Source organism: Drosophila montana, unplaced genomic scaffold (assembly GCF_035044405.1).
Source record: "Drosophila montana isolate Dmon_TW-CO22-7 unplaced genomic scaffold, ASM3504440v1 contig_3699_1, whole genome shotgun sequence".
Lineage (NCBI taxonomy): Eukaryota > Metazoa > Arthropoda > Insecta > Diptera > Drosophilidae > Drosophila > Drosophila montana.
In genome coordinates, this window is record NW_026998585.1 from 26,172 (window position 1) to 42,349 (window position 16,178).

The window sequence follows — 16,178 nt, forward strand, 5'->3', positions numbered from 1 at the left end:
AAAATTACACACATACATACAAATGTTGCATTCTATACTCACATTTTCTATACATATGTATGTATGTTACACATTTAATTTCTTCGTCCTTTTAACATCTGATCGCTAAATATTCGTACGGAAAACACGGCTATTGCCAAAAATAAAATTCGCACCTTAAACTGTCTCCATTTCGTCAATTAGTATCGCTTAGAGCTTTTCAATTAAGCGTGTAGAATTTCACATAAAAGCGTTAATTACAAATACATAAGGCATAAACGCAACACCGTTAAAAATTGAGGTACATACATAATTACACACACACACACACACACACACACACACACACATGATTTTTAAAGGTATGGTCGGGGCAAGGGTGCACGAAAATGTTTCCGATGAAGTCATGCTGGAACCTAAAATAAATCAGCAATATGTGTGTGTGTGTGCATGAACGATCATTAAAAAAACAACTCAACACACTCACGAAATAATTTGCACTTTTTAAGTACAAAATGCAATGCATACATTTTACATGGTATATATCCCCCCCCCCCCCTCACCTTTCCCGTCACACACACACACATTAAACATCCATAGAAAAGGAGACACAGAGAGAGCGAAAGACAGCCAGCGAGAGAGAGAGAAAGAGTGAGAGTGAGACAGATACAGCCCAGCAACGGCAGTTTTTGTTCTTGTGAACATTATGGCTTCGCCTTGGCAAAAACTCATACACAAAATCTCGCCCCCTACATGAGCGAGCGACGCTGTTAGCAACAACAAAAACAACAACAACAACAGCGAACGAGCACAACGAATGATATTTTTGAACTCCACTACATAGACAGAGTTGCCAGCTTGCTGGCAAATACATACACAAACATATCTATGTATGATTGTTGGTTTATTTATATCAATAGTTGTGGCGCTAGCTGTCAAAGTTGCCTCAATTAAACAAACTCTGCTAATTAATGCTGCCAAGCCTGCCTTTTTATCAGGCACAACAAATAAACAACAGTTTTTCATTTGCATGCGCCGTTGAGTTTTTCGTATTGGTGTTGGCAACTCTGCGCGCGCGCCAAGCATACAAAGCACATACTCACACGACGCACACATATTATGTACATGAACGCCAAAGTTACCCAGTTGGACAAGATGTGGTAAATGTAATTTACATTGCAATGGCAAAACAATAAATATTCTAATGGCATTAATTACCTAATTGCATACAAAAAATAAGAACCTCTAAAAATGGGTAAACATTAGATATGAGAAACAATGCTGTGCATGAAATAATAAGGTAGTAAGCAGTACTCTTGTCATGCAGTGAAGCGCAACTGGGTAATTTTGTTGAACTCACACTCACTCGATTGCTCGCTCTCGCTCGGAACTTCGTTCGGTAGCGCGGCGGCTAGACCAGAAAACTTTTCGTGTGCGCTCGTCAGTCGTCAGTTTTTCTTCAGTGGCTCCGCGCGTTTCGCATTTTGTTGTGCGGGCTGCTACTCCGCAGCAGCAGGAAAACTACACATACATACACACAACTGAAAAACTTGGCTTTTTAATAAAAATAAATTCAATTTTATTGCTTCTTCTCCCGCGCGCTTTTACACATATACAAATCGTGCGTATCTCTATCTCTGTGTGTGTATTAACATAATTTTGATGTGCAAAGCTCTTTAAAGAAAAAAATCTAATCAAAACGACACGACGACTATGTGCTGCCTGTGATTCTATTTCGGTGTGTATACCTTAAAAACAAGCAACTAAAATGCATTAGATCTATATGTATATATTTTTAAATAGACTTAGAACTGTACTTTCTAATATGTGCGATTGATTTACTGTCTCTCATTTCGCTCTTTCTGTGTGTGTTTTTGCATATAATCAATATTTTCAACGTTTTTTGCATGCGTGTATTAGTTTGGTGAGCGCCTCACTTTCATATCGATTTTTCATGCGTTTTGTGAAAGCTTTTCTGCACTGCAAAAGCTTTTCAGTGCAACAGCAAACTAACACACGCATACATATACATGTGTATGCAATTTGAAGTAATGACGAACAATTTTCATTAATTTAATGAACACACACACACCCACAAACATGCATGCAAATGAGGTCAAGTGTCGCTGTGAAAAATTGTACGTTCTCTCTCCATTCGTATGCAGCCAGCCTGACGATTGTGTGAAAGAGTGAGTGTGACGACGACTACCGTTCGTTACATAAGCTTTTCTAATTGGCGAATATACATATGCGCAGCAGCATAAGCTTCTAAAGCGCGCTTTTCAATGCATTAACAACAACGTGTACATGTGTATGTATGTATGGTATGAATAAACATTTTAGGTAAATTGTTATAAAAAGCACGTTGTCAAAAAAAAAGTAAAATCTAAAAAAAAAAATGTGTCGCTGTTTTGAGCTCTATGTACAGCCGCCATCTTGGTTTTTCCCCCCTATGGGCAACCCAGTCGAAACAGCCGTGGCAGCACCATACAACAACAACAACAACAATACAAAAATATTTTTTCAATGCTACTGGCGGGCTGGCAACGCTCTCTTTTTACTCCCTCTCACTTTGGCTCACTTCGTCGGCTGCTGACTTCGTTTGCTTTTCGTTTTATGTTTGTACAAGACAAAAAAAAGCGTGAAATTTTCTCTCTGCACTTTTCACACACGCACACACACACAGCAGACAGCAGCAGCAGCGCTCACAGGCGCTTTGGCGCTTCGTATGCTCTCTTTGTAGCTTTTCGTTGCTGCCAGCCGACGGACGGACGGACGGGACCGACCGCCCGCCACATATTTTTGTTTCCACTTTGTGCTACACTTCTACTTCGCTGCGGCTGCCTTCTGGTGTTGTTGTTGTTTTATGTACATATGTACGTGCTCTACAGACACGTTTACATTTTCATTTTTCATATTTTCGGCCTGTTTTTGACTCACATACACAAAGACACTTTGCTTTGTCGCTTTTATAATCTTTCACTTTATGTGCACACGCCATGTTTAATATACATACAAACATACATACATATGTATATGCGTTCGCGCTGCGACGTTGCCAAATTTCACGCGCGCAGTGAACTTTTTGTCATGTAGCTTAAAAGTTTCATTTGTTTACATTCTACGCACATGTGCAGAATAACAAAAGTACAATAATAACAATAATAATGAGAGCCAGCACGCACAACAGCAGAAAAGCAACAAAAAAAAAAAGCTTTTGCGCAACAAGTGCAAAAGGAAGAGAATATGAAGAATACACATGCGAAACAGAATGCAAAAACGCTCAAGTATCTTTTCTTAGTACTTGTGATTTGTTTATTATTTCTTTTTTAGGCCAACTTTTAAGAGATATACGTGCGTGTGTGTGTGTGTGTGCGTGTGCGTGTGTTTGCCTCACATTCTTGGTTGGCTTTTGAGCGTCGTCTGTCATCAAATTTAACCACCCACGTCTTTAACGTAACGACCTTGCATTTAGATTATTTTTTGGTCTTTTGTGCTCTTCAATTTCTACACTGACCTACACGTTTATAGTCGCGTGTGCCATAAATTCTTTGCCCTACAGAGTTTATTTTATAATTATTATTTTCTGTTATAGTAAACAAAAATATGAAAACGTGCAAAACTAAAAAAAAAAATACGAGACTTTTGTAGGCCGTTATCGTTGGCTGCTCTTTGCTTTTATTTTGTATTCATTTATTATTATTTTTTTTGCTAGTTTCTTGTCTCTATTGTTATTATTTTTGCGAGTGCCAATGGCCAAAAAGTTCATTGAACTTTTTGTTTTTGTTGATTATTTTGTGGCTTCAGTTAGTCTCTTCGCAATTTCACTTTCATGCGGCCTACTGACAATTAACTTTAAAAAATGAATTATTTACATTTTTTTAATGAAAATTATTGACTTTGAAGATTGTTAAGAATAATTGCTAAGTTAAAAGCTCTTGAAATAGGAATCGTTCCGAAATTAGAACAGGCATTAGACGCGTTAACTTAATGCTATTTATTTAATTAAATTTTTCAAAAAGAATGGAACTGAAAAATGAATTGTTTATTAAGCTAAACGAGATACGAGAACGAGTAGCTGTTCATTTGTTAATCATCTACTAAAAAATAAAACAAATAATTTTGGGCAAGATTAAGGAAGCAGCTTGAAGTTTCCTTCAATAAGTCAAGACAATTGTCTCTCAGCACTATTCAACAAGTCAAAGATCAAGTTTTATCTCTCTTGTTACCACTTCACATCAATTATATAAATATATATATAATTTTACACAAACCTATGCAAATGTTAATGTGTAAATACGCAACGCCCCAAACATCACCTGTCATATAGAGACGGGGAGATAAAAAAAAACACCTCTAGACACACCTATTTAAAAACTCGGCGTGACCACATTTTCAAATTACAACATGTCCAAAACAAGCGTCACATGCAGATGGAAGAGAACATTGAGAGATGGAGTGAGGGAGCAGGCAGGTGGGTCAGGGGCAGTGGCAGTGGCAGAGGCGGAGGCGGAGAGTGGGCACAGTCGGACATCATCATCATCGTCATCATCATCACAATCATCATCATCATTGGCATCAGCGCGAGTCAAGTCGTTGCCGCAGGCCCAATTCAGCAGCAAGCAGACAAACACTTATACTCTGATAGATAAAATCCATAGATGCCCCCGGTGCCCCCCCCCCCCCCTCCGTACCCCTTTGAATACCGCACACCCATTGCCAGTTTTGCCAGTTGCCATTGGAACGCTTGAGTTTTTCAGCCAACTCACGCCGAGAGCGACAGAGACGCCCTTTACTCGAACTCGAAACACAAGCCCTTAACATTCACTTTAAATAGCTTGTTGAGGAAAAAAAAACGAAAAAAAAAAACTGAAAAAAATAATAAAACAAAAAACAAGTTTTCGTTTTTCTCTGCTGGCCGCTTTTAATGGCAAAAACGACATTTTCTGCCTTCGCGAGCATCGCAGAAAAACAGAAAACCTGTGAACGACTTTGGGATTCACCTGTAAATGGCTCAGGAAAACGGAAAACTTTTTAGATATACATATATTATTATCGTATGCTAATGATGCACTGTTCGATTTGTGATTTATTATTGAGTTGCTCATTAATTTTGCTCTCATAAAAGTCGTGCGTTTTGCTAAATGGAATATTTAATTAGAATGAAAAATGTAATTATATGTTGAATGATAAGTTCTAGATGATATCACACATATAAATTGATCAAGGACAAAAACTCTTATTCAAAAACATTGAGAAAACCTTGATGTAATAAAAGTATTTAATGCTGAATACTTAAGTGTTTTATAGGAACCCTCTTAAATGCAAGAACTTAAGATAAGTATTTTTAGATAGATTTTTATGACTATTACAGAGATCAGCTTTAATATTTTGGGAGATATAGATCTGTTGAGAATGAGGCAAACACATTTTAAAACTCTCGCTATTATTGATAGATATTTATGGCAAAAAATATGAAAAAGGAAGGAAAATATGGATATATATGGAAATTGGAACGTCCAAAAAAAGCATTTTCTAGAAATTAGATAAGTTATTTTCATCCCAATGATCGGGAAAGTGGGATACAGTCAGCCAAGGAGAGATTTTAAATGCCTTGAGAGGGTACACTCGTATATTATATGTTTTTTGCAAAATGGGATGTTCCAAAAATCGAATTCACGACAAATCTGAATCATTTCTGCAACCCACCCATGTGCGTATTTTCACCTATGAAGATGGAAATTATGAAGTATACTCCTATTTTATGTAGGGTATGATGGCATAAACAAACAAAAATCCATCCATATCATAAAAGAGCGACAGACAACGATGAGGCCTGCGCCGCCTACGTTTTCAAAAGCGATTTCTTTTCGGTTTTTAGGCTGTTGCGGCGAATGCTACAAGTTCTGTCTACCTTCTGCCCCTCCTGTTGCCCTGTTCTCGCCTATTGTTGTTGTTGTTGTTGTTGCTTTTGCGATGCCAGAAATTAAATTATTGAAAGTCAGCAGCAACTGCGACTGCGGCGTTTATTTTAACGTCGTAAATATACAAATTTTATGTCTGTATTTGTGGCTGTGCTTGCGCACGTGTGTGTGTGTGTGTGTGTGTGTGTGGGTGTGCTGCTCAGCTTGGCAAGATAAATTCCACTTTATGCAAATCTTGTGGGGGGAACTTTTTTTTTTTGCTCGTTTTTAGCAAGAACTCCTTTCTTTAATTTTTTCTTTTTATTTTATTTTATTTCAAGTTATTTCCATTTTAAATTTGTTTTTCAGTCGCGTTTGTCGATTTTTCTGTGTGTGAGTGTGTTTTATTTTTCTTTAAACTGGTTTTTCTGCCAACTCGCAACTGCCGCCCGCCCGTTTTTCGAAATGGCACAGTTCTTGTATATTTTGCGAAACCGGTTTTTCTTTTGACTTTTTAGAACAGAACCAACCAGAACAAAACTCACAACAGCAAAGAAAAGAACAAGAAGAAGCATTGCCAGCAAGCATCAGGCTGCAGAAACACGTATGGAAAGTTTCTTTTTTTTCTTAGCTCCAAGTGAATTTTCTTCTCTTTTCTCTTCTCTTTATATGTTGCAGTCTCAAGTCCCAAAACTCAATGCCAAATACATATATACATATATATATATATATATATGTATATATGTATTCTCCCCTGTTTTGTGTCGCGCGCACTTCCTGGAGCTCAGGGCAGTTGTTCCTTGACGCTGTGATCCCCTTTGGTCGAGAGGGTGGGGGGATCATCGGCCACACTTTTAGGGGTTGCAACCCCCAAAAATGTACCCTTCGCACTCGCTCTTGCCTCTCTGACCGGCGTAACCAGTTTTCGGGGTTGCTCTGGGATCCTGGGACCAGGAACCGTCTGGCGCGTGCTTAGTATTAAAACCTTTTTCCTTTTTTTTTTTTTTTTTCATATAAATATATACACTTTTTTTTTAACCCGATTTGCATCATGCACGGCACTCAAGTTGTTGGCATTTGAATCCCTGATTTAATGAGTTCTGTGCCTTTACAACTGCGATTCATTCAAGTGCCTAGATTAATATCATTGTATAGGAGAGTTTTTCGCTAACATTGCGTGACATTTCGATAACGCTTTAGTTTGATAGTAGATCTCTCCACAATGCAGTCTTCTAAATATGAAATAAGATTTAGAATATAAAACATCCCACTTTCTGGAAACAATATCCCCACAAAGTGGTTGAAAGGGATTAAATAAAGTTGTCAAAATGTATGAAGCAGGAAGGTAGGATGCGTCTTATACCATATCATAGACCATATACATTTGTGATCAAGAGAGAACGGCCTTAAATTTAGAATAGGTTTTGGTTTTCGATAACTTTTCGCGTTCCTCCCACAAGAATCCTCTTAATAAATGGCTAAATCTCTGTTCTATCCCTCTTTTTGAGGTTATAAACTTTAATACTAACGTTTTTTAGAGCTACGTTTACAAAATATTGCATCCAGAGTGCTGGAAATGCAAATTTTACTTTCTAGACTATTCCAATTTCTGTTATTTTTGCCATCTGTTTGAAAATATCTAGGTATACTCATATGCAATACACATCTCTTTTTTATATATTATATATTTTACTATATATTTAATCTCTTCATCGCAATTGCTTATAATGGGGGTGTTGAGGGATATTTTATCCATGTCTTAACATCCCAAGAACAGCAGCTGCTAAATTAATATCTCAAGTTGGGTTTTTCGCTAACAACGTACCGCATATGAAAATTTTGGACGTCGTTTGATAGTAGATCCCAATACATTATAATTATTATGTAGTACTCAGTATCATCCACATTTAGTTGTATTCTCTATATCACTCCTGCAATTGCATATGATACGATGTTTCGGAAATGCAATTCCGTCGCCATTTAATTGCAAATTGCTAAAATAAAAAAAAATTGAGATTTTCGCTAACAACGTTCCGTAAAGAAATTGTTTGGACGTCGTTTGATAGTAGACCTCAATACAAGCAGACATTACTCATAATCATGCTCATTCACAATCGGCACATTTTTCGACAACTCTATGCTACATGGTTGCCACATCCGCTGAGAGAGCGCCCCCAAAGCGCAAAAAACGCGCGTCATCTACAACACATTTTCTGTGGGGTCCAACTGTACTTTTTCCACACAAAGCAACATGCTCAGCAACGAAAACGCTTTGCTCTCTGCCTGCGTTGGGAAAAAAGGATCCCAATTTTCGTTATAATCCTCCACCATCTGCGCAAAAATAAAACCTTGCATGTGCAAAGAGCGTGCGTCACGAAATGTCGTTAGGGAGAGCGGGAGGGAGAGCGAGAGAGATCCTTTTTCATGCTGACGCTGACGCTGCCGCTGCTGCTGCTGCTGCTGCTGCTACGGCTGCGGCTGCAGTCGCTGCATGCTTTGGCAGCGAGCCGCCCTTCCGCCCGTTTTTACCTACTACTCCTCGGCGTCTGTCGGCTGCTGTTGTTGAACTACAATAACAACTAATGTAAATCCCTTTTGCTTTGTTGTTCTATGTGTGTGTGTGTGTGTTTATGTGCGCGTAGGAAAAACCCTCAGCTTAAGGCGAACGACGGCAGAGCGTCGACATTGTCTAGCCAATGCATCATCTACGTCGCTGTCGCCGTCAACGTCGCTGCCACTTGGGGTAAGAGTTACTCTAACTAAGAACAGATGGCGCCACTGCGCATGACTCGCACCTTATGTACAAAGGCCACAAAAGTTCGCACACACACATACGTATGCATATATAGGTATACATACGAGCAAACGTATGTAAATAGAAAAAACTGATCCCTCACACAAAGTAACCGACCGCCTAACGGTGCCCTCCTGCGCTTGCATTTCTTTTTTGCTCCTCTTTCGCTTTGCTCAGCCAACAACTCCTAACAACAAGCACAGCATGTGTTTTTCGCCATTATATTTTATATTGATCGGCTGCTTCCTTTTCACTTGGCAAAACGAAAAAAAACAAGCAACTTGTGAAAAAGGGAGCCCGAAGCGAAAAGCCGAAAGCCAGCCCAGCGTCGTCGTCATCGTCGTCGTCTTCTGTCACTGCGTCACGTAGCGCACATCTTGCTGTCTCTGTTGCGCGCATTGTGCCCAGAGAATTGTGCATGGGCACAGTTAGGTTTTCTATAGAACTTCTCTATGTCGGCCTGTCCGCCGCCTGCCTGCCTGGCAGCCTTACACCGACGTGGGCCATAAAAACGAACGAGCGAGTGAGCGTGCTGCAGCTGTCGTTGCCGCTGCTGCTTTCCACCTCTTTTTTATGCTGATGATTAAATTACGGCAGGAAACGGACGCACAGAAAACAACAACAAGAATGCACACAAGATGCAACTGCGCGCGCTCCCCTTTTCATTAAAATTTCCATGCAAATTCGCCGCGGTGGCATCAGTCTTCTTAATTTGCGTTTTCATATACTATTTTTCGCTTCCATTTTGAAAATTGAAAATGTGGCCCAGCGACGGCATCATTACCCGACTCCAAAAACTCTTGCCACGTTTTCTCTCTATCACTTGCTGCCTGGCTGGCTGGCTCTCGCGGCGAATTCAATTGCTCGCATTATGTTTGTCTGTTTACCTGCTTGCGTGTGTATGTGTATGGGATGTATTCCCGTTATGTTTGCTCTGCTCTTTGGCACGCTCACTGCAATGCATTTAAAAGGCTCCTTTTGCCTACCTGCCTTAGGCTGCCAGTCGTCTGCCTACTTGGCAATTTCATAACGTGCCCCCAAAATATGTGAGGCTCACTCTCACTCACACAGGGACGCAGCTCGCTCTCAGCAACTTCGCACTGGGCGGCCATTTTGGTGTGTGCGAGTGAGCGAGCGAGCATGCCAAAACGAACGCGTCGAGAGCGAGAGCAGTGAGTGAGCGTCGACGAAGCGTCGCGGCGAAAATGAAAAAGGGTCTCTCAGTTGCCAGCACATTTACGTCGTTTCAGTTGCTTTCGTGCGCTTGGAGCTTTTGTTTGGTTTTAGTGTGTGCACGGCAGATCGTGACGCGTGCGGTGTGCTGGCCAAAAAATTACATACAATACATACACACACACACATTGAGCAGCAGCAACAACAACAAACGCTTAAATCATATAGAAAAACAAATTGTTTTTTCTCGTGCATTAAGAAATTTATTAAGTAAGTTTGTGAAGTGAAAATAAATATGAACATAAGAAATTGTGAAATAATTTTTATGCGAAGTCTCCCCCATTTGTATTATGTATGTGTGTTGCTTCAAACGAAAAATGTTCTATTTTTAAATGCATCATAAAACAAACGACGCACACACACAAATATGTGACTGGCAGCGATTGCTTCATTCTTCAACTTTAAAATTATCTGAAAATCGTAAACGTTTCTGTGTGTGTGTCTACTTGTGAAATTTTCCACAACGAAAAACCCACTGGGGGAAAAAAAAACCACACTGAAAACGCACACACGTTCATCTCGTTCACATATACCTATATTGTACGTTTGTAGTTGTGCATGCAGCAGTGACGACGCGAACGTCGACTGCGACTGCGAAACTTCCCCTCTTTATGTTTCATGCTGCCTGCTGCCTCGTTAGCTGACGACGACGCGTCGACGTCGCAACGTCTCGTCGTCATTTATCGTTTCCATCGATCTCCAACACTAGCAACTGTAACATCGCCACAAAATCCGTTAGCCGAGTATTTGTACTTGCGCTCTCGTTGCTATCGCTTGCTCTCATTTGTTGAGTGAGAGTGGTGTGGTGGCGAGTGCCGTTCGAATGAGCAAAGTTGAGAAAAAGAACATAAAAGAAAAAAATCGAAGCAAAGATAGAAGTATTTGAAAGCAAGCGACGGAACAAGAATAAAAAAAATTGCATTTGCAGTTGTGTGTTTAGGCGTCACAGAGGGCGCTTTTGTGTGCTGGAAAAGTATGTTTCATTCGTGTTAGTGTATGTGCGTGTGTTGAAGCAATTGCGGAGCTGTGTTATTTGCATATGTAGATAAAAATAAATATATATATATATATATATAAATTTGTGCTTATACGTATGATGAATGCAAATAATAATCTCACTGAATTTTCGAGCTCTGTTGAGCGTTTATGTATGAATGTGTTTGTGCAAAAGAGACACTAGGCGGCTTTTTGTTGCCGTAGCTGAAATAAAACATGAACTTGACCTTGAAGCGCTTGCTAGTTGCAAAACATAAAAGCGAGTAATTAATTGCCATTGTTGTTTGGGCTTTATTGTGTGTATGCGTGTATTTGCTTGAAATTTTGTCTACTTATTTGTATGGCCAGCATTACTAACTGTTTTTGTGTTATTTTTTCATTGCACTTGCAGTTAAACTGACATAACTACAAGCATTTGACAAAAACAAGAAGGAAGATAACAGCAAGAAGAAAAAGCAGACAAACCAAACAACAAGTTTACAACAAAACAAAAACAAAGCATATTTCAACTGCCTGCTACATTAAACTGAAATTTCCTGAAAGCTGCAAAAAGAAAAACGCGCCTGGCAGAGAGCACAACTCCAAGCGGCAGAGCCACGTCGAACGACGACGGTCGGCAAAAGGCTTCTTCCCTTCCTTCCTTTAAACTGTTTAACAATTCGGGGCAAACATGGACGACGATCAACAGTTTTGTTTGCGCTGGAATAACCATCAGAGCACGCTAATCAGCGTCTTTGATACGTTGCTGGAAAATGAGACACTAGTCGATTGTACGCTTGCTGCCGAGGGCAAATTTCTCAAGGCCCACAAGGTGGTACTATCAGCATGCAGTCCCTACTTTGCTGTAAGTAAACAAAGACATATCTAATAACTGTTTAATATATTTATATATTTATTTCTCATATTGTAGACATTGCTGCAAGAACAGTACGACAAGCATCCAATTTTCATACTCAAGGATGTCAAGTACCAAGAGTTGCGCGCCATGATGGACTATATGTATCGCGGCGAGGTGAACATCTCGCAAGATCAACTGACCGCGCTTCTCAAAGCCGCCGAATCGCTGCAGATCAAGGGCTTATCCGACAATCGCAGCGGCACCGGCCCAGCAGCTGCTGCAGCACAACAGCAAGCACCCAAACCGGATACACATCATCGCGTCAAGCTGAGTGCACCCTATACGCTGGAGCAGACCAAGCGTGCGCGCATCACAAGCGGCGCAGCTGCCCCTGGTGCTGGCATGGTGGATGCCGCCGATGTGTCTGGTTCGCGTGAAGGCTCCTCCAGTCCATCACGTCGTCGTCGAAAAGTGCGACGCCGCAGCATGGAAAATGGTTAGTGATAAATAAATGAATTTTATATCGATGCAATTGTAAACTAATACAAATTTCCACTATACTTATAGATGTGCACGACAACTCCAATTCGTCAGTGCTAGCCGCCGCCTCCAATCAGTCAATCCTCCAACAAACAAGCGCTGGCCTCGCCGCCTCCGCACTGGTCAGCACTCAATTGGCCAGCGGCAGTGCAGCAAGTGCAACGGCCGTCAGTGCAACAGCCTGCGGCAACAGCAGCAGCAGCGGAAGCCAAGTATCCAACCAGCCATTGACCACCAGCAGCAGCAGTAACGTTACCAAAAAGACTGAAAGCGCTAAACTAACATCGACCGCAGCTGCCCAGGGCGCCCAACAACAGCAGCAGCAGCAGCAACAAACAACAAGCGATGCCATTAACACCGACAATGTACAACAACAACAACAACAACAAAATCAAGGCGCCCAAGGCGATGCTGAAGATATGGATGTGGCAAGTGGTGCTGCTGGCGGTGCAAGTGGCGCCGTTGCCGTTCACACTGGTGTCGTTAAGCAATTAACAACGCTCGATAAGTCGAATCATAAACAAAAGATCAAAGATAATAGCATAACAACAACTGAAATGGTAATTGAGCCCAAGGCCGAATACGATGATGATGCGCACGATGAGAATGTTGAGGATTTGACTTTGGATGAGGAGGATATGACAATGGAGGAGCTGGACCAAGCGGCCAGCACCAGTCAGGGTGGCGAAGGATCTAGTCAAGGTTTGTTTGAACATCTTCAAATTCAATAAAAGTTCTTTATTTATTTTCGATTTCCCCCTTTTTTTTGTTGATTTATAGCATATGCAACATGGCAACACGACAGATCTCAGGATGAACTTGGACTAATGGCCGCACAGGATGCACAGCAACGGGATCCACAAGGTGAGTTTTTCATTGCATACTCTATACTCGGAAAGATAGTTCAAAACTATTCCAATATATATATATATAAATATATAATACAAATGAAAAAGCAAAAACAGTTTAGAAATATGGTTAGACCAGCCGAGCACGACGACCAGCTAAAATTTTCAAATGCAAATTAGTATACGCATAAAAATGCTCTTATAAAGACAATTATTTTTCACACAACTCTCAATTCACAATATTTGTTTTTCGTTTTCGATTAAAACTAATAAGTAACTAAAAACATTTTTTGAAATTAAATAAATCATAACATAAAACTGCAAAAAGTCGTGCTCCGAAAAAAGCTCTTAAACGTTTGAGAAAGAATTGTTTGTTAGGCAGAAAGTGTAGAAAGAAAGTAAAGATAAAAAACAAGCAACAAGAAATATGCAAAAATACTAAAAAGAAAAAACAAACAAAATTCGAAGCGGCGGCACAGCAAACAAAAAAAATTTAGAACAAATCATATGACAAATGTTTCAAGTATCATTAAAAAGTTAAATTTATTTTTTACTTCTATATTATTTTTGTTTTGCTTTGCTCCGCTCTCGATGCTTTAGCCAAAAATAATTACCTAAAAACAAAAAAAAAAAACATAATTTGTGCAAGTTGAAAGTACTACTCTTTTATTTATTTTGAGTTTTTTTTTTTTATATAATAACTAACTTCAATTATTTTTTTTATGATTTGATCACACATAATTCGTATAACTCAATTTTTTTTCTGTATATATTTATTGTATTTATTATACTACATTAATTTAATTTTTAACACACATAAATGAAAAACACAACCAACCACCAACAAAAACATTTGCTACTATTTCCCCAAGCCCCGATATAGCTATCCTCCACTATATAACTAACTTTTACTATATAATAACAACTCACCAAACTACCATCAATTCATTTGCGCTTTATGAAATGTGTTCAATGTATGATTTGTTTTAATATATATATATATTTTTTTTTATTACATATATATATCATTTTATATATATATATATATATATATATATACTATTTGGTAATCATTTGGTTTTCTTATGTATTGGTGTTCTTTGTGCCGCATTTGGTTTTTAACATTTTGTTATGTATATATATTTTATATTTATTATTTAACACGCAAACACACACACACACAAACATATATTTTTTTATATTTAGTTGCCATGCTATTTTAACATAAGCCGCAAGCTGCTGCTCCATAAGTTCTCTCTCTCTCTCTCTCTCTCTCTCTATCTCTCTTTAAACTCATTCGCTGCCAGAGCGTTCAAGAAAACGAAGACACTTCAATTGCGCTCTCCCACGCTCAACACATTTCCCCACACGCACACACACACAGACAGACACAAACATTCATACAGCACACTGCAGCTTCAACTTTGATTGTGTTGTGTTAAGTTAGTTTTTAATTATGTTTTGTGCGTGAATGTGTTGTGTGTGTGTGCGTGTGAGTTGATAACAAAAGTTGCCGTCATCAATAGCAATACTCATACGTCACTTTAGTTATTGTTATGCCTGGGTGTGTGTGTATGTGTTCACAGCGTTGCTCTCTCCCCACGTGTGTGTGTGCGTGCGTGTCTGCCCAAGGTTGCTTTCTCTGTCCCTCTCACTCTCTCACCGAAAGCTCTAGTGTTTGTTTCAAGTGCTGCTGCAGTCCTGTCAAAAGTTTTGTTGTTATTGTTGGTAAACCACTTCTAGCAATTTTAACAAGCAAAAAAAAAAATAAATTCAAGTTTAACTTTTGTTTTCGTTAAACTTCATACAACACACGCACATCATACACATACATACACCCATATATATTTCACAAACAACCCCCATTTCGGCACTGTTTGTTATCATTTTTGTTACATTTGCTTTTCGCCATATTCATAATTGCCAACATCTGTTGATTCGTCTTCGTTTAGAACTTTTCCCATTTTCCCCTCTCCAGAGCGAGCTAATGTTTTTTACACGATTTTAGTTGATTTTTTTATTCTTTTTAAACTATATATATATATATATATATTTATATAAAAAAATACGCATGCAGTTCTTAAATTGTAATTTTAGTACTATGTATATTTACCTATATATTATACATACATATCTATGTATATATATAATTTTGCTTTATTTTGGTTGACGGGACTTTTTTGTTTCATTTATTGACTTTAATTTGTGTTATCCATTATGTTTTATGCTAGTTTTTAAGAAATTCTCGTTTACTCTCTGAGTTTGGCAAATCCTTTTGACCAAGCAAGGGCGCGCGCGCGCAGCTTTTCGCTCGTTTACCGTTTTGTGCAATGCACGCGGCGCTCTCTCTTGAGAGCGCATTGCGCATGCATAATCGCGTTCCTTTTGTAAACTTTAACGAGTCAAGTGAATCAGTGTACAAAGTAGCAGCAAAAGGAGCGGAAGAACGAAGGAGAAAAACATATCAGCATGGTTCAGAGTCGCCGTCACCGTCACCGTCGCCGTTGCCGTCGCCGTTGCCGTTGCCGTAAGCACATCCGCCCGATCAAGTTAATGCCGCGCAATTAAGCACGTAGCCATCCAGTGGGTGGTGAGGTACAGTTGTTGCTTAAGCGCTGGTACTTGATGGTGGCGCCCTCTACAGTTGGTGGTCATCGGTTTCTCTTTTGCGCTTATTACCAGGTAAGTATGCTTCGCTCGACGGTATCGGTTGGGCGAAGTGCGAACAAAATGAAATAAATTTTGATATTTTAAGTTCGTTTTTTGTTTGTGCCAAACAAATCCAAACCAACTATCCAACCCTCTTCCCCATAAGCTTTCCACATTTTCCCAAACTCCAGTCAATCCAAAGAAAACAAAAAAGAAAACCACTCATCATACATTTTACCGCCTCCCCAAAAAAAGAAACATTTTTACAGAGTTTTCAGGTAATGTAGCAAACAGAGAGCAAAGCTTTGCCTAAAAATAAAGCTATTCCACTCTATTTGAAGCAATTTAAAAAAATATATATATTGCTTACATTTAAAACGCCGCTCAGGGTAAGCTAT

At 39.4% G+C, this 16,178-nt stretch overlaps 1 protein-coding gene across 24 annotated transcripts in view; it reads left to right on the plus strand.

Moving 5' to 3' along the window:
• Window positions 1-16,178, plus strand: part of lola (longitudinals lacking) — a 76,758-nt gene that overhangs the window by 290 nt on the left and 60,290 nt on the right. For 5 of the 24 annotated variants that reach the window (XM_064692979.1, XM_064692982.1, XM_064692980.1 and 2 more), the window contains exons 1-5: window positions 1,420-1,717; window positions 11,297-11,749; window positions 11,816-12,239; window positions 12,311-12,985; window positions 13,064-13,147. In XM_064692979.1, the coding sequence (XP_064549049.1) occupies window positions 11,576-11,749; window positions 11,816-12,239; window positions 12,311-12,985; window positions 13,064-13,147 (1,357 nt within the window). In that variant the 5' untranslated portion in view covers window positions 1,420-1,717; window positions 11,297-11,575. Of the gene's footprint in view, window positions 1-1,412; window positions 1,718-9,927; window positions 10,120-11,296; window positions 11,750-11,815; window positions 12,240-12,310; window positions 12,986-13,063; window positions 13,148-16,178 lie in introns of those variants that run through there. The other 19 variants (XM_064692965.1, XM_064692968.1, XM_064692967.1 and 16 more) reach the window with 9 other exon arrangements.